Consider the following 17193-nt stretch of genomic DNA (forward strand, 5'->3'; position numbering starts at 1 on the left):
CTAGGCCATGGTACAGTAGATGCATCAATCCACACAGACCGTAAATAAATAAAGGTATTTAGCGACCATTTTATTAGCAATAATAAAAAATATAATTTTTAATTTTAAAACCATGAGGTACAGTTTCTGGCCACAGTATCATCCCGCCACCGCAAGTAGCGCCCGTCCACGAGCATGACGCATGGGCCAGCCATCGCCTCTCTCGACCATATTTTAAGGAAGGGAACGACCCGTCCCATGTCGCCGCCACAAGCAGTGACATTTAAGCGAGCATGATGAAAACTGTCACAAGAACTCAACCAAATAACAAGAATGTTCATCTAAAATATATTCAACAACACTCACTAAACACCTCTACTTAAAATTTGACCATTTTGCATTTAGTATAAATTATTCATAATTATAAATACTATTATATTTATTTAAGTAATTAAGGGTAACTAAAGCTCAAATCTTTTAGAACAATTCATACCCATGCTTTCTTATCATCTAAATAATCCTTTAAATTGTAATACGATTTTCCCATAAGTTTATGTTTAATATAGGCTTTGAACTTATGGTCGTTATCAGTAGTGATATGGTGGTATTGATGGCGATTTAATAAAACTAATTCAATTCTAACACTATGACAGTTTAATATACTTTAACAATTCACACACACATTAAGTAGACTGATACACATGAAGTTAAACCATTACAATATAGAAAGAAGGAGAAAACACAGTAATTAGAGGTACAGATATTACGACAAAACAGTTGCAAAGTAGGTAAATCTTATAGACAAGCGACACGGGCTTCGCGGAGAATGATCAAGACACGACTGCTGTACCGGCGCGGGCGCGGGTCTTTGAACGATATTCGTTCTGCGCAGGCGCAATATTCACCGGTTACAAGCGGTGGATTTCCACTGCACAATACTGAATATTTTATGTGGGATTATTGTTAATATTAATCTGTATGTTTGTGTATAAGTGTGTTTTAATTAATATAGTTAAGTGTGAATATTAATATTGTAGTTATTGTAGTGTAAGACAATATATATTATAGATAATAATAAATAGTAAATAGATAGTAATAACAGTTATGTGTTGTGTAAATGTATGTAGGTATAGTGTACGTGTTACTGTATGTATCGGCCACATCACTCCCCCCCAGAGACACTACGGGCGATAATAATCTGGAAATCGGACTGTGCGGCCTGAACGAGTCCTTTTGATGTCACCCTGAGCTGGGGCACTCTGCTCGATAGGGTCAGGGTGAAGTACAGGGCTAGGTTGGGGGTTGTTGATAGGAGTGGGAATAGGAAGGGGTTCGTTAGAGGGGTTCATCAGTATATAGGCCGGTTTGAGTCGGTCTATGGATACCGTAACGCTCTTCCCTTTGACTTGTATTTTATAGGTCTTTTCACCCCGATCCAGAAGTTCATAAGGCCCGGTGTAAGGCGGCTGTAAAGCACCACGTACTGTGTCGTCTCTTAAAAATACATGACTACACGAAATAATGTCTTTGTAGACGAAAATTTTGTCTTTACAGTGACGAGAAGCTGGAATCGGTGTTAACTTTGCTGTAAATTGGCGAAGACGAGAGGTGAAATCCGAAATATCCGTGCTGTTAAAAGAACCAGCCTGGAAAAATTCTCCAGGAAGGCGTAGTGGCTCACCATACACTATTTCGGCAGAAGATGACTTAAGATCGTCTTTGAATGCACTCCTTATCCCAAGCAGGACTAAAGGTAATGTGTCTACCCAATTACAATCAGCGTGACACATTATAGCTGCTTTGAGTTGGCGGTGGAATCTTTCGACTAGCCCGTTACAGGCTGGGTGATACGCGGTTGTTCTGCGATGCTTGAATCCGATCATTTTTCCAAGATATTGGAAAAGTGACGATTCAAACTGTCGACCTCGATCAGTGACAATATCAGTAGGACATCCAAACCTGGATATCCACGATATTAATGCCTTCCCAACCGTTTCAGCGGTAATATCCACCATAGGTGTTACTTCAGGCCAGCGAGTGAAACGATCCACCGCTGTTAGGCAGTACCGATACCCCTGTGAAATGGGCAGAGGGCCTATGATGTCGACATGCACAAAAGCAAATCGAGCGCGGGGAAGATCAAAATTGCCCAATGGAGAAGTAACGTGGCGATGCACCTTTGCCCGTTGACATGGCACACATTGACGAGACCATTCTCGACAGTCTTTGCGTACTCCAGGCCAAACGAATCGCTCGGAAACAAGTTTAGCCGTTGCGATAGCGCCTGGATGGCTGAGACTATGAAGACTATCGAAAATTTGTCTCCGCAAGTCTTTAGTGACAAAGGGCCTAGGCGTTGTGGTGCTGATGTCACAATAAATCTCCATGTGAGAGTTTGGAAGCTTCAACTTTTTCAGACGTAGTGAAGAATCTTTCAAAAGTTGAGTCAATTCCTCGTCTGACTCTTGCGATGAGGCCAAAACATTTAAATCTACTGGCATCTGTAGTTCTTCGACACGCGACAGTGGGTCAGCGACGACATTGTCTTTACCTGATATGTGTCTGATATCGGTCGTAAACTGTGCGATGTAGTCGAGGTGACGATATTGCCTTGGTGAGCAGTTAGCTTTCCTTTCATTGAAAGCGTAACTGAGCGGCTTATGGTCAGTAAACACTGTGAAATGCCTTGCCTCTAGCATATGACGAAAGTATTTAATGCTGTCATATATAGCTAATAGCTCCCGGTCATATGGCGAGTACTTTTGTTGAGAAGGACTCAGCTTTCTCGAAAAGAATGCGAGAGGTTCCCATATGTTATTTTTGTATTGTTGCAACACTGCACCCATCGCCAGGTCGGAAGCATCTGTTACAAGAGCAAGATCCGCCTGACAGTCGGGGTGCGCTAGCAATGCTGCATTGGCCAGACTTTGCTTGCACTCATTGAAAGCTAATAGAGCTTCTCCTGTAATGTCGATAGAATGCGAATTTTTGACGTTGCCAGTAAATAAAGCGTTTAAGGGGGCTTGTATGGCAGCTGACTTGGGTAAAAATCTTCTATAGAAGTTGAGCATCCCTAAAAATCGCCTGAGTTGTCTGACTGTCGCAGGTATGGGGAAGTCTATTATAGCCTGAACCTTAGAATCTAACGGCTTAATGCCAGATGCAGATATTCGATAACCTAAAAACGTTACCTCTGGTGCACCGAAGACGCATTTTGACGTGTTGACGAGGACGCCGTATTCCTTCATGCGGTTGAAAAGCTGATGAAGGTGGGCTTCGTGCTCGGCTTCGCTCCTTGAAAAGACTAAGTAATCATCAAGGAAACAGTAGCAAAAGTCGAGGCCTCTCGTCATTTCATCAACAAACCTTTGGAAAGTTTGACCAGCATTCCTTAGACCAAAGGTCATAAAGGGAAATTCATACAAGCCAAAGGGAGTAGTGATCGCGGTTTTCGGTATATCCTCCTTAAAAACGGGAATCTGATTATAGGTCTTCATTAAGTCAATTGTCGAGAAGACAGTACATCCAGAAATAGCGTGGGTGAAGTCATGGATGTGCTTAATAGGATAACGGTCAGGTATGGTCCGTGAATTAAGCATCCTATAATCACCACAAGGTCGCCAGCCGTTTTCCTTCTTGGGTGCAAGGTGTAAGGGAGAAGACCAGGGACTATCAGAGGGACGCGGTGTACCATTGCTAAGCATGAGTTCAAACTCCTGCTTGGCGATTTTAAGTTTATCCGGTGCCAGTCTGCGAGGGGTACATGAAATAGGAGGCCCGGGTGTGGTCCTAATGTGGTGTACCGTATTGTGCTTTGGAGACGCAGGCGTACCTGCGGGACGTGTGATTTCCGGATACTTACTCAAAATAGCGTGAAAGCGCGTGTCGCCTGTTGGAACTTTAACAGAAAACACATTATTATTAGCAATACAAGCATTTGCTGACAAGGTTGTAGTATTGTCTAGTAAGCGTTGATGTCGGCAATCTACTATTAAATTATAAAAACCAAGAAAATCAACGCCTATAATTGGCTTGGTTACATTAGCTACAATAAATCTCCATGGAAAATTGCGCCGTAAGCCTAGATTTAAGTTGAGCTCAATAAAACCAAATGTATCTATAACAGACCCGTTGGCCGCGGTGAGCTCGAAGTTACTTTTGGCTCGACGTTCACGAAGCGCAGAGAGAGGGTAGACACAAAGATCACTGCCGGTGTCCACCAGAAACTGGACATTCATATTGCGGTCGGTGATGAAGATGCGACCCTTATAAGATGGACAGTCGTTTGTCACCACTACCGACTGCCGGCGGCGTTTCCCGCCTTGTTGTAGTCGCATGGTTTCAGGCACTTATGCGCCTGTGCTCCGAACTTGCTATGGTACCAGCACACAGGGAACTTGCGATAGCTGGATTCTGACCGGTTCCGGTGTCACGATGATGAGCGGCGACGGTCACGTGGTCTCGAGCGGTCCATAGAATAGCAAGAAGTCTTAGTGTGCTCTTTCAGCTTAAGAGTCAGGTGCTGAACCATCTTCTTTAACTCCGCAATCTCATCTGACTGGTTCGATGTATATGCCTTGCTTGAGGAAGCAGCGGCGACGTTACATGGTGACGTGAGCTCATGGATACGGTCTGCCAGCTGCTCCAGAGATTGGGTTTGTTGTGACGCCAGTACTGTTTGGATATTGTGCGGGAGTCGGTTGGACCACATGGATTTGAGAAAGTCATCAGGTACAGAAGGGCCAGCCAAGTCTTGCAAATGTCGCAGAAATTGTGAAGGTTTTCTATCACCGAGCTCCTCGTGCGTCAACAATTGCTTAACCTTTTTCTCGTGCGAAGCGGATAAGCGCTTAATAAGCTCCGTCTTAATCTTGTCGTACTTATTGTTAGGTGGAGGGTTAATAATTACATCCTTCACATGTTTTGCAAACTGCACGTCTAAATTATTTGTCACTTGTCGTTTGTTTTGTATAAAATTTTGTGACGTCATCAGTAATAAAGTGGCTTAGAAACTGACCTTCTAGAAGTGCAACCATAATTCCGGATCCTCGGGTGAGAACGGGGGAACTTTAATTTTTATAATCTGCATTCCTTTATTTTCACGCTCAGTGGAAACGCGCACTCGTCGAGTTCGTTGCGTTGTCACATTGTCGTCCTTACGCGAACCAACATCTGTTACAGATTCACTGCTATCACTCATAGTTGTACCTGGATTATCTGGTATACTTGTATTCTTCAGGGGTCACCAGTTATGGTCGTTAAGTGGCTATCAGTAGTGATATGGTGGTATTGATGGCGATTTAATAAAACTAATTCAATTCTAACACTATGACAGTTTAATATACTTTAACAATTCACACACACATTAAGTAGACTGATACACATGAAGTTAAACCATTACAATATAGAAAGAAGGAGGAAACACAGTAATTAGAGGTACAGATATTACGACACGACAGTTGCAAAGTAGGTAAATCTTATAGACAAGCGACACGGGCTTCGCGGAGAATGATCAAGACACGACTGCTGTACCGGCGCGGGCGCGGGTCGTTGAACGATATTCGTTCTGCGCAGGCGCAATATTCACCGGTTACAAGCGGTGGATTTCCACTGCACAATACTGAATATTTTATGTGGGATTATTGTTAATATTAATCTGTATGTTTGTGTATAAGTGTGTTTTAATTAATATAGTTAAGTGTGAATATTAATATTGTAGTTATTGTAGTGTAAGACAATATATATTATAGATAATAATAAATAGTAATAATAAATAGTAAATAGATAGTAATAACAGTTATGTGTTGTGTAAATGTATGTAGGTATAGTGTACGTGTTACTGTATGTATCGGCCACAAACTTGTTGAGGGACATTTCCATTATGTTCTCAGGAAGCTTATTATAAAATCTAACGCAATTACCGATGAATGACTTGTCGAGTTTACTAAGCCTAGAAGTGGGCATTAACAGTTTATTTTTGTTTCTAGTATTAATATTATGTTTTTCATATACCTTTTGAAATTTATTGCCATTTTTATGAACACACACAAAATTTTCATATATATATATTGGTTAGAAACAGTCATAATTTTAAAATCTTTAAATTTAGATCTAAGCGACTCTCTTGGTCCCATACCATAAATTGCCCGAACAGCTCTTTTCTGCAGCAGGAAAATAGAATCAATATCAGCAGCATTACCCCATAATAATATACCATATGACATAATGCTGTGAAAGTAACTAAAATAAACCAATCTTGCAGTTTCAATGTCTGTTAAGGAACGAATCTTTTTTACTGCGTATGCAGCACAACTTAGTCTACTTCAAAGAGTATAATAATATTATGGTCTCCTTGATAAATTTTCTATATGAGGTCCTCATTGGAGTTTGGCATCTAGCGTTATTCCAAGAAAAACTGCGGTATCAACTATATCTAATTTCTCGTTTTTAAGCTGTATATCGATTGACACTTGCTTAACATTAGGTAAAGTAAATTTAATGCATTTCGTTTGTTTACTATTAAGTAACAAGTTATTAGCTTCAAACCAATGCACAACTTTAGTTAAAGCATTGTTAACAACATCAAAATTTGGTATGCAACGGTGTATTTTAAACATGAGTGATGTATCATCAGCAAACAACACAATTTAATATTTATCCTTTGCAATATAAGGGAGATCATTTATATAAATAAGGAATAGAAAAGGTCCTAAAACGAGCCCTGTGGAACCCCCATAAATAAATATTATACTTATGTTAACATACAAGGCAGAATCCTCATGTGCTTCTATCTGGGTGTCCCACACCACGCAGATCTGGCTGGACTTATCAAAGGCTTTCAATCTGGTCTCGTATGACCTCCTTTGGGATAAATTAAGATGAGCTGGTTTGCCGACAGATCTACTTGAACTATTGAAGTATTGGTATGGGGGTCAGGTAAATCTCGTAAGATGTGCGGAAGAGTTTTCTGAGCCTTACAGAATGGAGTGTGGAGTAAGGCAGGGGGGACTGACCTCACCTAATCTCTTCCGCCTGTACATAAATGAACTGATCGAGGGGCTCAGCAGCATGCATGTCGGTTGTCACGTTGGTAACTTATGCGTCAATAACATCAGCTACGCGGATTACTTACTCAGAAAACTCCTTAAAGTTTGCGAGTTTTATGCGGGTCTACACGGTTTCCTATACAATGCAAAGAAAAGTGAGGTCATGGTATTTAAGGCTGGTTAACAAGTGTCCAAGAGTTGTACCACCAATAAAACTTAACAGTGAATCTAAAAAGAGTAGAGCAATTTAAATATCTTGGACACTCTGTAACAGAAGAAAGAGCACTGTTGGAGCTGCCACGTTTTTGTTGCGCGTCAGCTATGTTTGCACACGCAGATGTCGATAGATTTGGCGCTGTCCTACGTAAAAAAGCGGCTTCTCTTCTCCGCCGAATTTGTGGCAGCAGTAATAGTTATCTGAAGGCGATAGCCGACAGCGGGGACTGTCCGTATGTTGGCCATTTAATAAAAATAAATATGTCCCTTCGTATTTATAATTACTGACACAATTAGATTATAAGTATACTAACAATGGATAGTAGTTATCTGAAAATAAATGTTTTATTATTATTTTTATTTATTATGTTCAATGTAGGTTCACAAAGATGGGTACACAATTTGAAATTTTGAAACACTTTCTCTTTTACTAAATAAATTAATCAGTAGTTAAGCATGTAAATGTAATGTATATTATTTATTATTCATTTTATAATAAAACACGAGCTCTCGATTGTGTTGTTTAATTTACTTAATTTGACATACATATAATGTATGTAGTATGTTTTGTAGGTATTACAAGGTACTCTTTTTCAAGTATACCAGACTATAAGGTGTCTTAGGCAGTACTCTAAAATTCAACAAATTTCATAGTCCAACACTGGCCTGCAAAATGTTTTTTGCATTACCAAGGGTCTTTGCAGCCTGATCAAACATATCTTTTAAAAACTGTACTATTGATCTCAGAGGCCATTTTATTTTTATTTTGAGGAAAACTTTATAGCTCTTACAGCCTTTTTGGCTTTTAGCATTGCTTCTTCTTGCATTCTAAGCCTTTTTTCTTTCTCAGCTAATCCGACCACAACATCATGCTGTAAAGCATTTTTAACCCCCGCTTTTGCAAATAATTTAGTAAGCACATAATTGTCATCATTTAAACTTTTCTCACATTTCTCTTCCTTTTTGTGTTTTACTTTTTTAACAGATACTAAATTCTCTATACAATGATCAGATGTAATTTCAAGTTTTCTTTTTCTAGATTTATTGATGCTTATTGATGTGGATTTATTCATAGATAATTTTGTTTCTATTGCTTCACAGCTATTCCTATCAAGTTCGTTTTTATTTTGAGTATCAGCTACATTAATAGTGTCTGTTGTTTCTACATTTGATTCAGTGCTCATTATATCTTTTAATAATTTCTCTTCATAATCTTTTTTGACATGTTGGTTTATAATATCCAATTCAGAGAGAACATTCTCAAAAGGTTCTTCAACAATTTTATCATTCAATGTATTTTTGTTATGACGCTCTTCTTCTATGGGTGGATTGAGTAAAGCATCCCTTTTCTTTTTATATAATTCTCGAGGGTCTTTATTATTGCTTAGTGTAGTTATTTTATTACTTATTTGTTTTGCCAACTTTTTCATAGCATCTATTTTCTTTTTTGTGGATGCTAAATTACTCTTATCTTTTTCTTTTGATTTCTTTTTAACAGTAATCTTTGTGTGTTTGAAGAGTGATGCAGTTTCAGTATCACCCTCGCAGTTAAGCTCTTCCAGTGTGAACAGGCCTTGTAAGGTACTTGTTGTGAGCACATTTCTTTGGTTTGGATCAACTAAAATTTTGTTACTTAAAAAGTTTTTAAATATTTGCCTCTGGTATATTTTTTCTTCAATTGTTCCTGCAGAAAGAAGTCTATAAACTGTGACATTTTTTTCCTGCCCAATCCTCCAAGCTCTTTCTTTAGCTTGATTATCAGTGGCAGGATTCCAGTCAGGATCATATATTATAACTCTATCAGCCCCAGTCAAATTCACACCAAGACCACCAACCCTAGTTGTTGATAAGAATACTAAATATTCTGTATTGTCATTAAATGCCTTTATAAGACTTTGCCTCTGCCCTACACTAACAGTGCCATCCATTTTTAAATACTTATAGTCATGATTCTGTAAATACTGTTCTATAATACAAAGCATAGCCCTTGATTGTGAAAACATTAACATCCTATGTCCCTGTTTTTGCCATATCTTAAGCAGTGAATGAACAACATTCATTTTACCTGATCGTTTCCAATGACCAAATGACTTTTCATCTATCTCTTCTGTGTCTTCATGAGCTTCATGAAGATAAATATCTGGATGGTTGCAAATTTTTCTTAATGTTGATAGTGCAACCAAAATTCTTGCTCTTAATGGATCCCCAACTTTACTATCTCTATCTAGTATGCTTCTGACAGTACCACTTAATAAATAACCCATATACAAATCTCTCTGTTCTTGTGTAAGGGCACAAAACAAAACCTGTTCATTCTTTTCAGGCAAGTGAATGTACTGCTGAACTTCTTCTTTTGTTCTTCTTAACATATAAGGAGTGATAAGATTTTTAAGGGCTTTTGCAATTTCTAATGCAGTTGCTTCCTGCATTTGTGTTGAATTGGCATAACCCCCTTGTGTAATTGGAATGGCAAAGTGTTCAGTAAATGCATTATTTGTACCTAACAAACCTGGTCTCATGAAATCAAATAATGACCATAATTCTTGTAAACTATTTTGCATTGGTGACCCAGTTATTAATAATTTATGTGGTGTTTGGAACTTTTTGACATGTTTACTAACTTGTGTATCTGGATTGCGGATTTTATGTCCCTCATCTAATATAATATAGTTCCAATGCCTAGCTTGAAGATCTTTAGCATATTTCACTATTCCTGCATATGTGACCAACAATATACCATGTGAATCATGGAGTTCTCTTATAAGTTTATGGTGATTTCCACAGAATGAACCAGCCTGATGAAGTGCAGCTACTCGCAATGAGGGATACCAGTAATGAAAATGTGAGACCCATTGAAATACAACTGTTGCCGGAGCAACTATAATTGATGGACCAAGTCCTCCCCAAGTTCCTCCACAGTCTGTATTGGCCAAGCCAGCAAGGAATGCTATAATTTGTACTGTTTTACCTAAGCCCATTTCATCTCCTAATAAACCCCCCGACTGGATCTGATGTAACTCCCACAACCATTTCACACCTGTCCGCTGGTATTTATATAACTGTTTCCAAATATAGACTGGTATATTTAAACCATTTTGAAGTTCATGCTTCTCATCTACGTTTTTATTACCATCTAGGAGATACTGTATGTCAGCAGACATGTAGGATATCTCTGAAAGTCCTGATTTAATATTATTTATACTGCTTTTCCAATTAGTTAGCCTTATTTTGTAAAGATTTGAGTCTCCATCATCTGTGATCTTCTTTATAGTTTGACGTTGCCGTGAAGACGTTTGTAGATTAGGTAAATGTATTTCAGTGCTATCTTCATCATCAGATGTAGGCAAGTATTCATCGTCATCTTCACTATTAATGTCCGCAACTACTCTTGGTGTAATTTCATCTTTATTTGACTTCGGAAACTTATGTTGTCTGTTTGATATTCGCAAAGCAGCTTTCTTACTTTTATCTGAAACTTTGTTTTGCTTTGAACTTTTCAGATCTTTTTGCTTTGCTAAAGCTAATTGGGTCTCCAAATACTTATTTATTACTACATCTACCATTGTTGTGACAACTAAACTCAGCTTTGAAAGAAATTTATATGTAATACTACTTTAATGAATATTAATCCAAGCATGCATTATACTTCGAATAAATTGAAAATAAAATACAAATTACAAGACTCAAGAAATTGTTCACAATCGTACTTTTTTTTTAATTTATTTAATGGCACGGGATGCAAGTCCATAGGCCTTCACAATCGTATCACTACCAAGTCTTGCCATCTCTCTTCCGTTATGTCAAAATACCATCAAAATCCGATGAAAATCGTGTCTTTTTTTTTATATATATTAACTGGCTCCGTCGACTCTATGTCGACGATTCGGCCAACGTCAAGGTGGAGAGATTATTTAATTTAATTTAGCTGATTGAAGTATATGAAGAGCTGATTTAAAAGGAAATGATCGGTTGATATAGCTGTGTTTTTTTTTGTGAACTGAAGAATAGGCAACAAGAGTTAGTACGGTTAGTAATAAACACCCATAATATTAACTACCTTGTTAGTATCTAATCTAAATATTAGGGAGAAATGTGTGAATGTAAGTGGGAATATGTAATCCCCACCATCTGTATGTGTGGCGGTCCTCCACAGTGCGGTTTTTAAGGAGCTATCTTCCTCGTACTACAAAACTGTGGAATGAGCTTCCTTGTTTCCGGGATGATACGACCCGTGTCGTATCGTCCCGGATAATCAAAATTTCAAAAAAAGCGCGTACAATGTGTACGCGCTTAAAGGCCGGCAACGCTCTTGTGATGCAAGAGAATGTGGGCGGCGGTGATCACTTAACACTAGGTGACCCGTACGCTCGTTTGTCCTCCTATTCCATAAAAAAAGGTATCTCTCTTTGCGAGTGTGGACTTGATGAAGGGCTCCCAATCACATATTTTTCAGTTGCCCTCGACAGTCTTCTTCTCTTTATGATCTCCCCACTGATTTCAACTCCTTACTCTCCTTTGTTAATTCCCCTTTTGTTTATATTCCATATTTATTAATTAACCAAAATAATATAAGACTTTAGTTTGTCTTTTCACCAACTAACCCTTTGTATAATATATTGTGTGTCTTTTTTGGTTTCGATACATCAACAGTGTTCTTTGTGACACTTTGTAAATTCAAATTCCAATTCAAATATTTTTATTCAAAATAGGATTTAAAATCACTTATTGAACGTCAAAATCTACCACCCACTCAAAAGAGACTGCCTCAGACCTGAGAAGAATGGGCGCAAGAAACTCAGCGGGCTTTTTTTTTTAATATATAATATGGATTACAATGTAATATCGTACAATAAACATTTATAATTAAAGAGCCTGAGGGTGTTCGCTTTATTCCCAGTCCGTGGTGTCATTAAGAAAATCGTTTATTAATAACCTTTCCCACACAAACGTTTTTTAACAATTCTTTTAAATTTCGTAACACATTTGTTTTGTACATTTTCTGGGATCATATTGTAGAAGCATATACATTGCCCAACAAAAGACTTACTAACTCGACCCAACCGAGTAGCAAACAAGTTTATATTTGTTCCTCGTGTTAACATTATGAATGTCACAGTTTCTAGAAAATTCCTCGATGTGCTTATATATATAATATATAATGTATTGAGAAGCATCAGTTAAAATGTTTATTTCTTTAAATTTTTCTTTAGGACCTAGGTTATCAATCGCGCGAATAGCCCTCTTCTGCAGCACAAAGATAGTATTAATATTGGCCGCACTGCCCCATAACAATATCTTCTTCGAAGTGTCTAGTCGCCGGCCAAGCGGACGAATAAATTAATTACTCGTCCGATTATCGGATGAATAACATTAAATTAATCGTCCGCTAAAACTATTTCATTATCTGATCTCCCTTCTGTGAATTTTTACTTACTTATTTCCTGACTACGGATACTAGGTCCTTCAGTTCAAAAGTGGTTTTTTATCTTTATGATTCATTTTTTATGTATTAAAAAACTTATTAAAACACATTTGTCTGATTTTTTAATTACCTATTCAAATGAATGTTCTGTGTTTTATTTAAGTGTTTTACCCGTTTAGAGGTTGTTATTTTTTCTCGTTATTTTATTAAAAACTGCGCATTGTAATAAGATTAGTAGCACTATAATTGTGGACCAAATCTCTACCAACTATAATTTATAAAAATTGGTTAGGTTGGGTTATGTTAGAATAGTTAAAACAACGCACGAGCCGAGCGTTGTCCAAGAATAGAATTCTAAGTGTTTCCCTTCCTTTCCATATATAAAAATGTCCCAACCCTTAAAAATTTCATAATTTGTGGTTACGTTAAAATGCTTTTTTCTCAGGAACGGTGCATTACCGTGTAATTCGAGTGGTAGCATTATAATCGTGGACTTGATTGATAGAGCTTTACTCTATCAATTAAAATATTTTTTACCTCATAATTAATACTACGGGGTACTAAGTTTTAACCCAAATTTCATTCAGATATATCTTTTTTCTATCTAATCCGATAATCGGACGACTATTTAATTTTATTCGTCCGGTTGGCGGACGAGTACTTAGTATGTACATCCTCTTTGGTAAATATATTCTTATCACTTTGAAACTAGTTACCAGGTCATAAAATTCCAAAAAAAAAACACTTTGAAACTGTCACTAAATACTGATTACAAAATATGATTTTTTTTGGCGGGAACGAGTGAACGAAGGAAGGCGCGCTTATACAAAAAAAAATTGTTTAAATTATTGTTCATAGTGCATATATTTTTCATTCTTGTAAATTGTTTATCCTGGTTTATAAATATTCGATTTTTGTATATATAAATTGTTAAGTGCGCTTCCCCATCGCCATGGGGAAGCGTACAGGTAAAAGGCCGAAGAACGGCCAGAGCGACGCAGAACCAGCAGACGAACTTCCCCTATCCGAATCCTCGGTATCTGACGCGGAGGTGACTGAACGTCTCATTGTAAGAAGAAAGGATAAAGAGAAGTATACCCCTTATAGAGCGACAAATTATTATAGGTTATACGACGAAAATTCAAATAAGAAGGAATTTATTGTATTTCTCAATCGCAAGCAGGGTGAAGTCAAAATATCAGACAAGGACAGGTTGGGTCTGTCAAATGGAATCAGGAGGCATTGCGTATCGGGTGTGTTGCACCTGAGGTCCGTTAATGCTTTTAAAGTTGGTGTTACCTTTGACCTGCCTAACAATGCGAATGTATTTTTAAAAAATGAAAAGTTACTTAGCGAGTTGGAGATGGTTGCCTCAATTCCGGCTTCTGAAACGGAGGTCACTGGAGTTCTTACTTCTGTTCCCACTGATTACTCCAACAAAAAAATTCATCAATTAATTGCATCGAGTAAAAAAGTTATTGCTGTGAGAAGGTTCATGCGGCGAGTAAAGGACCCACAGGGTGTTGTCTCCTTTGTTCCAACGCAAACTGTTGCAGTCACATTTGCATCAACGTTGTTACCTGAGTATGTAACACTTGATCACTGGAGGCATGAGGTTAATGTATATGTACCCCCTATTAAACAGTGTCTACGCTGTATGAAATTTGGCCATATTGCTAAATTTTGTAGAAACAATGAAGTTTGTTCCATATGTTCTGACAATCACAATTTTAAAATGTGTCCAAAAACTTTAACAAAATGTGCCAACTGTGGTGGAGATCACATAGCTATCTCATCTACCTGTCCTCTGAAAAAACAAAAAATTGAAGAAAACAAAGTGAAGTCCCGTAGTGTTAGATACTCAGATCTCTTCAATGAATCTGCTTTCCCTCAATTAAACTCAAAGTATATTGACACACACCTGAGCAATCTTATAAAATCTGACAAATTTATGAACCTCTTGGTTGAAGCAGTTTTACAAATTTGTACAAATAAAGATAAGTTAACTATAAATTCAAATAGTATTAAGGAAATTCTGAATAACACTTTTAGAAAAAAGACACCTAGTTAATTGTTATTATGGATACATTGAATATAGTGCAGTGGAACGCTCAAAGTATTATTAGTAATAGGCTTATTTTTACAAGGTTTTTATATGAAAATCATATCCATATTGCTATAATTTCGGAAACTTGGTTAAAACCACATCAGTATTTTTTAATAAAAGGCTATAACACAATAAGGAATGATTGTGGTAATAAACACAATGGTGTAGCAATTTTTATTCATAATAATATCACATTTTCTAACATAAATACATATTATGATAGTGCTCTACAAAATGTTTGCATTAAAATTAAAATTAATAACATAGAACTGAGTATTGTGAGTTTTTACAGTCCTTCCAATTCAAATCCTCCATTTAATAAAAACAATTTAAACAGTTTAATTAAGTCCATTCCAGAGCCAATGATATTTGCAGGTGATTTCAATGCTCATCACATGTTGTGGGGATGTGTTGATACATTGCCTCGAGGTAAAGATGTTTTAGAGGTTATAGATGAGAATGGTCTTGTTATTCTGAATAATGGTCAAGCTACCACAATAGGATCTCCATCTTAGCGTCCTAATGCTCTTGACTTGACTTTGGTAACTCCATCTTTGGCTCTTTTATGTAACTGGTCAGTTATTGACAGTCCTCTGGGCAGTAGTTATCATCTCCCTGTAATAATAAAAATGGCAGTAAGTAGTGATAGTATTAGTTTGCAAAACACATTATGTAATAATCTACATTTGCCCACTCACCCTAATTATAAGCAGGTGAATTGGAATATGTATAGTAACTTAGTTGTTTCTTATTTGGATGATGTTAAATTTGACACTTTATCTTCAATAGATGCTTTTAATTCCTTTTGTAATATTTTACTTTCTGCTGCCAAGCAGTCAATCCCTAGCTGTCTGTTTTCCAAAAGTTCTAATAGTAATAATGCTACTAGTTCTTGTTCACAAAAATCTTTTAAATATCCTTGGTCGCCTTGGTGGAATCAGAGGTGTACAGAAGCAGTTTTAAATGCTAAAAATGGTTACATTAATTTTAAAAACAACTCCACTGATGAAAATTATGTGGAGTTTAAGAGATTGCGGGCTTTAAAAAAACTTATCTTAAAAAGTGAAAGAAGAAATAGCTGGATAGGCTTGTGCAATTCATTTAATCGTTGTACTCCTTTGTCTTCAATTTGGAAATACATGCGCAAATTTAACAAAACTTACATTCCTGACAGTGTGTTGAATGATAGTTGGATTCCAGATTTTCTACAAAAGTATACTTCTGACTTTGTATCAAATGAGTTAACTAACTATGTAAATGTTGTTAATGATAGTAATAAATATTTGATAGAGCCTTTTTCTTTACAAGAACTAAAATCCGCTTTATTTACTAGAAGAGATACATCTTTCGGTCTTGATACCATTCCATATATTTTACTCAAAAAACTTAATTGCCACAGTCTCAACATCTTTTTAAATAATCTTAATCGCCTATGGAAGGAGAATACTATTCCTGCAGAATGGAAAACAGACTGTTTAATCCCAGTTTTAAAGCCAGACAAAAATAAAATGTTACCTGACTCTTATAGACCTATAGCTCTCACGTCTTGTGTTGGGAAGATATTTGAGCAGCTTCTAAAACAACGTCTCGAGTTCTTTATAGAACAAAATTGTCTTTTGCCTAATAATCAGTTTGGTTTTCGCAAAGGTCGGTCTTCTAGGGAGAGTATAGCGCAGTTACAGCTTGATGCGCATCAATGTTTAGCAAGTAATCAGTATCTTTTGTCTGTATTTTTTGACATCTCAGGTGCCTTCAATAGTGTAAATATTGCCGTGCTTTGTGACGAGTTATCAATGTTAGGGATACCAGGTAAAATAATAAATTGGATGCAATCCTTTTTGACTGACAGAAAAGTATATGTAAAATTTAATAAACATTTGTATGGACCACGACTCTCTTCTCTAGGTGTTTGTCAGGGGGGAATATTGTCTCCTTTAATTTTTATTATGTACATAAGACGATTGAACCTTATTTTGGGGCCAAATATAGTAAACCTACAGTATGCAGATGACTTAGTCGTCTATGTATCGGGAGTTGATCTGATTAATTTAGCCGCTACTATTAATAAAGCACTTGTAAATTTATATCAATACTTTTCTTATCTTAATTTAAATGTAAATCCAACCAAATCAAAAGTCTTTGTGATTGGTCGTAAACGCATCATATTGCCTCCCATTTTATACAATGGCATTCCACTGCCTATTTCATGTGACATAAAATTTCTAGGTGTAACATTTACTCCAAAACTGTCTTGGAAAAAATATACAGATAGTGTTATAATTAAAGCGAATAAAGCTTATAATGTATTAAAATCTTTGTGTGCAACGTCGTGGGGAGCGGACCCTAAAATATTGTTAATTTTGTATAAATCGCTTATTCGTAGTCATTTTGAATATGGCTTTCATTGTTTCGCCGCAGACAGC

At 36.9% G+C, this 17193-nt stretch overlaps 1 protein-coding gene across 1 annotated transcript; it reads right to left on the bottom strand.

Moving 5' to 3' along the window:
* Positions 1-7749: 7749 nt before the first annotated feature.
* On the bottom strand, positions 7750-10949 carry LOC126969369 (DNA excision repair protein ERCC-6-like). Its single transcript, XM_050814754.1, has one exon. It carries the CDS (start codon positions 10802-10804, stop codon positions 8003-8005), a length of 2802 nt encoding a protein of 933 aa, XP_050670711.1. The 5' UTR covers positions 10805-10949; the 3' UTR covers positions 7750-8002.
* Between the last annotated feature and the right edge of the window lie 6244 nt (positions 10950-17193).

The sequence above is a fragment of the Leptidea sinapis genome, chromosome 18 (genome assembly GCF_905404315.1).
Source record: "Leptidea sinapis chromosome 18, ilLepSina1.1, whole genome shotgun sequence".
In the NCBI taxonomy this organism is placed as follows: domain Eukaryota; kingdom Metazoa; phylum Arthropoda; class Insecta; order Lepidoptera; family Pieridae; genus Leptidea; species Leptidea sinapis.